Source organism: Arachis ipaensis, chromosome B9, assembly GCF_059453495.1.
Source record: "Arachis ipaensis isolate K30076 ecotype BB chromosome B9, ASM5945349v1, whole genome shotgun sequence".
In the NCBI taxonomy this organism is placed as follows: Eukaryota; Viridiplantae; Streptophyta; class Magnoliopsida; order Fabales; family Fabaceae; genus Arachis; species Arachis ipaensis.
Window position 1 is genome coordinate 149,908,133 of NC_142444.1, and position 4,854 is coordinate 149,912,986.

Sequence of the window (4,854 nt, forward strand, 5' to 3'; positions counted from 1 at the left end):
TAATTTGAATTTTAATATGATACTTTCAATTTTATATTTTCGGTCCCCTCTTTATAAGATTTCATCATCATCATCATCATCATCATCATCATCATCATCATCATCATTGTTGTTGTTGTTGTTGTTGTTGTTTTTTCAAAATTAAAGAATCAGTAATAAATTTATATTCTATTCAATTTTTAATATTTCAGTTTCCTCCCACTATAATCCTTCCCGCGTCTCAATTTCTTTTTTTTCGGCAATAGTTACTCATTATAACAAATAGTGGATCTGTTTCTACCCAATTTCAAAATCTCCAGCTGCTGCGCTCTACCTCTTCTCCTTACTCCTTAAATACTTTATAACCCACACAGCCCTAGCTCACTAATCTGGCCTATCTTTGTTGTTGCCGGGGAGAACTGCTCATCTGTATCCTTGATTTTCAGCTTCCAGAACCCACCGGTCACGTCGCTCTCTCTATTATTTTGGTAGTCGTGGGTTTGGGATTGCTGTTAGGCCCGCCCTCTCTATTCTGGTAACCACCCCTATTTCTTTCAATAACATTTGTGATGTTCTAATGTGATTGCAGTAGGTGTTCTGGAGGGCATTGAATGAATTTGATTCTCATGAGTGTATTTTAAATCTTAAAGCCTTTTATATTGCTGATGTTTTCATGAGTAGTGCTAGAGTTTAGGAGTTCTTCATATCATTATTCCATCTATGTGTTGATATTGAGATGGCTTTTCCTTACTGTGTCAATATTCTCTTAGGGTATGCTTGGGAGTTTAATCTAATTGGAAAGAAAGGATGAAGGGTAGGGATTTGGGGGATTAAGAACACACAGCTATAGTTCGAAATTTTGTTATTAACCAATTATTATATACACAAAATAAAAATCAAATTCTAACATTTTTTTAGATAAATTAATGAACTAATTATTAAACTAACCAAACTTAATTTCTTATAGTAATAAAATTATCATAACTTTATAAGGAAAAATGCTAAAACAAGGTTCTTCATTATTACATAAAGAGAAACAGCACTCACGAAGCACCAACGGCTGTGATCCTTCCATGTGCATTTGATATATTCATATCATGGTATATACATAGTTACTTAGTTAGCACAGTAGGCGTGTTATGTGTTGTAACTTCCCCCAAGTGAACACGTTACGATTTGTTTATTTTGGTTTCAGTTGGTGTTATAACTTGTTTTTGGCCTTAAAGATTCATGATTTGCTTTTGTAATGATGAATCTCGCTTATAAAGAACAAGTAGAGTATTTATGCTCATAACCATGTCTTGTGCTGAGTAACTCCTCGCATTGTATACAAGTTAATTTTTTGGGTTTTAGTATATATAAACAAAATTTACCCGCATTATATGTTGTTGGAGTTAATGTGATGATTTTTTGCCTACATCATGTTATTATGAATTTAAGATGGCTAGGAAAGGCCGGTTTACAAAAAAGGCTAAATCAGGACCAGCATGCCAGCAGTCTCAAAAGGGACCGGCTCCGGCTCCATCTCCAACTTCGGCTCTCCACCAAGATGACTCTGAAATTCCCCAAGCAAGCTGTGGTAGTGTCCATACAACCGTACACCCGTTCCGTCCACCGTGCAGTGAACCAAGGCCTTCTCTACAGACGCGCACTTATAGCAGTCAGAACTCGGAGCTGGGACACGTACACTTGGACGCCAATGCTCATGAAGTGGATTCTATTGATCAAGAAGTTGACGACCGCTTTGTTGCTTCTAGAGCTCAGAGTCGCAAAGGACGGAAGACCACAAGGTATTGGACGGTTAAGACCATCGGTAACTATCTATTAGATTTACCCTCTTCAATTTACGCTAGAGTATGTGTTATTTAATTTTCTTCGTGCAAACGGTCTACAACGGAGACATATATAAAGGTTTATAATTGGCTTGTAGATTTCGATGGCACAATCAAACCGGCTAAACTGAGTGTGAGGGAGGCTATGGAACGGCCCAATGGTAGAAGGATCATGCTTAGGTTCAATAATGAAAAGCAGCCAGTTGGAGACGAAGCTGGCCTGTTGAGTGGCGTTCTTGGTATGCTTGGATCTGACTACGGAAAATTTTCTATCTGTGAGGAAAGTTGGCGTCACGTTACCACTAAAGACAAAGTTTATTTCGAATGTGTCAAGGTAAGAGTTTATATCCGATCTAAGTTACATCTGCTTATTCATGATTAGAATTGATTATTTTAGGAATAGTAATTTATTCTTAAATTAAAAATAACTTAAATATAACACAAAGTGTTTGTATATGAAGTGTTCATGAATGCACCAATTTTATTCACAAACTTCTGTGTATCTTAAGATATGAGTTGGCATTTTTTCTTTTTGATTTGTTGGCTTATGGATTGCTGTTAATGATATTATACAATTTTCAATCCTTTGTGCATTTTTTTAATCAGTATTATATTTGAGTCAATAGACATCTTTTACTCCATTTTTTTGGGTTCACGTCGGTTGGTGCAGCTTCTTCGATTTATTATTTATTGCTAAAAGATGTTTTTGTAATGGATGGCTACCTTTGACCTGCTCCTTGACCAGGGAGTATTCCAGCAAATATTTTTAACAAATCGTGTCATTTATGCAGCAAATCTTTGAGTTTGATGAAGATAGTGACGGGATTATAAAAAAAATATTTTGAAAAGTATGAGGAAGTCCTGGAAAGATACAAGGCTGAGGTTGTATGATGATTACTACGAGCCAACATTGTCGACTGAAGAAAATATCGAGAACCGTCCGCCGGGAATTGATCGAGATCACTGGAGATGGTACCTTGATTATCGTGCCAAACCTGAGACGAAGGTAAAAATAGTATTTATATTGGTATAATATAGTACAATCACCTTTGCATTGTGTCTTTTTTAAAACAGTTTCTAATCCCCGTTTATCTCTGATGGACCAATAGGAGAAGTGCAGGAAAAACGCGATAAATCGATCAAAACAGCTGTATACCCACACTGGTGGTTCGAAAAGCCTAGCTCGGCGGAGGGAAGAAGAGGTAGTGTACTTTTTTATTCACTCTTCGTTTTTGTACTGCTTTGCATAATTCAATCCTTGGACTATCTCTGTGTCTACATTCTCCCTGATTAGTCGATTTCGGTGATGGATTAAACTTTGTTATTTCAGTCAGAACAAGAAGGAAGGATAGTCAGTAGAGGGGAGTTATGGATCAAGGTTCACAAAAGAAGGGATGGCTCTTATATTAATGATGAGGCAAGAGAAATTGGTGTAAGTACAACTTAATATGATTAGTCATCAAAATTATGATATCTAATGCATCCATAGTTCATTGCTGCTTTTTAGTTGCCCATTCCTTATGTGCTGAGCTGAAAATAAGTTGTGGGTTTCTTTTCATTCAATGTCTACAAAATATCTGTATGACCGAAAAGGTTCTTTATTTGGGCAGAAATTTTGTTAATTGCTTTATGAATAATGATGTTTTAATAGCTCTAATTATTTGTTTCAAAATATATATATGTAACACATGATTAGGAGCAATTAGTCAAAATTACTATAATACTAGTATTGAATTATTTCTTTGCCCATTTTATTTATTTATTTATTTATGTATTTATACATTTACTTAAATGAGCGATATTCAGAGAGCTTGTAATAGGTATTAAGTTTAATAATAGAGCGAGAACAATAGAAGTTTGGAATCCAAGTTTAGTAATAGAGGACGAACAGTATAAGTCTTGGAATCCAGGGAATTCTGAATGATGAAAACTATAGCGTACTTGGGTGTCTTGTGGTTGCTCAAATTGATTTTGTGATAGAACTGGAATCCAATCCATTCAAAAGTATTCTCTACTCTCACTTCAGATGTATATCCCTATGCATGCTTATGCTTATCGTGTGCCTCAAATATAAACTCAGTTTAAGTTTTAATTAAGTTGAATGTTCTTGAATCGGATCCATATTGTTATTTTATGTCTGTAGGAAAGACTTCTGGAGATTGAGCAACAGGATGAGTCATCTAGAGTATTGTCCCAAAATGATTCCATTGCTCAGGTTTTCGGAAGAGAGAAATCGGGTAGAGTGCGTGGAGTGGGTTTTGGACCGACTCCTAGTCAACTCTTTGGTACAAATTTGCAACCGTCAGTAAACAGAGTACAAGTAGAGGAGACGCAAAGGAAGCTGAATGAACTACAGACAGAACTGGAAGCCAAGAAGTTGAAAAGGAAGGCGATGGAAGATGAAGCAGCAACAAACAAGAAAAGGATAAAGGTAATGGATAGTGCTTTAATTTATCTTTTTCAACGACAGGGTGAGGAGCTGCCACCAGAGATTGCTGCAGGGATGCTTTCAATGGAATGATATAGTAGAAAATAGTACTTTAGGATTGAAATTATTTTGGATTGATGCATACTTTTTTTTAGGTAGACTATGCAACTCTTAGCAAGAGATCTATTTTGTTGATATTTTGATAAATACATTGTGGTTTGCAGATATTTTTCTGGTTTTGTCACAAGTTTAGATTCTATCCATGAATACAATCACTCCTAAAATAATTAGAAATCCAAGGAACAAAACTTGATGATATTATTTTTAAATTTTATGTGATTTCATAAATAAAAACCCAAATTTTGCATCTCTTTTTTTTTTAATTTTTTTCTGAACTTGGCGGCGGTTCTAAACCACCAAAATGACTAAAAAAATAGGACAGTTGTATCGGGGATTGCGGCGGTTCGAAACTGCCTGTAAAGATATACACAAACCAGTCCTTAACTGCGGCGGTTGTAACATAGCCGCAAAATTCATTCAAACTTGCAAAAACTTAATTGATTGGCGGCAGTTTTAAAACCGCTGGTAACCAAGAAGACAATCGTAGAATTTAAA

General features: G+C 35.7%; 1 protein-coding gene across 1 annotated transcript; it reads left to right on the forward strand.

Moving 5' to 3' along the window:
- Positions 1 to 2,661: 2,661 nt before the first annotated feature.
- Positions 2,662 to 4,332, forward strand: LOC110266963 (uncharacterized). Its single transcript, XM_088499348.1, has 4 exons — positions 2,662 to 2,817; positions 2,921 to 3,013; positions 3,142 to 3,243; positions 3,955 to 4,332. The coding sequence occupies exons 1-4, from the start codon at positions 2,662 to 2,664 to the stop codon at positions 4,330 to 4,332; spliced, it is 729 nt and encodes a 242-aa protein (XP_088355474.1).
- Positions 4,333 to 4,854: the final 522 nt, after the last annotated feature.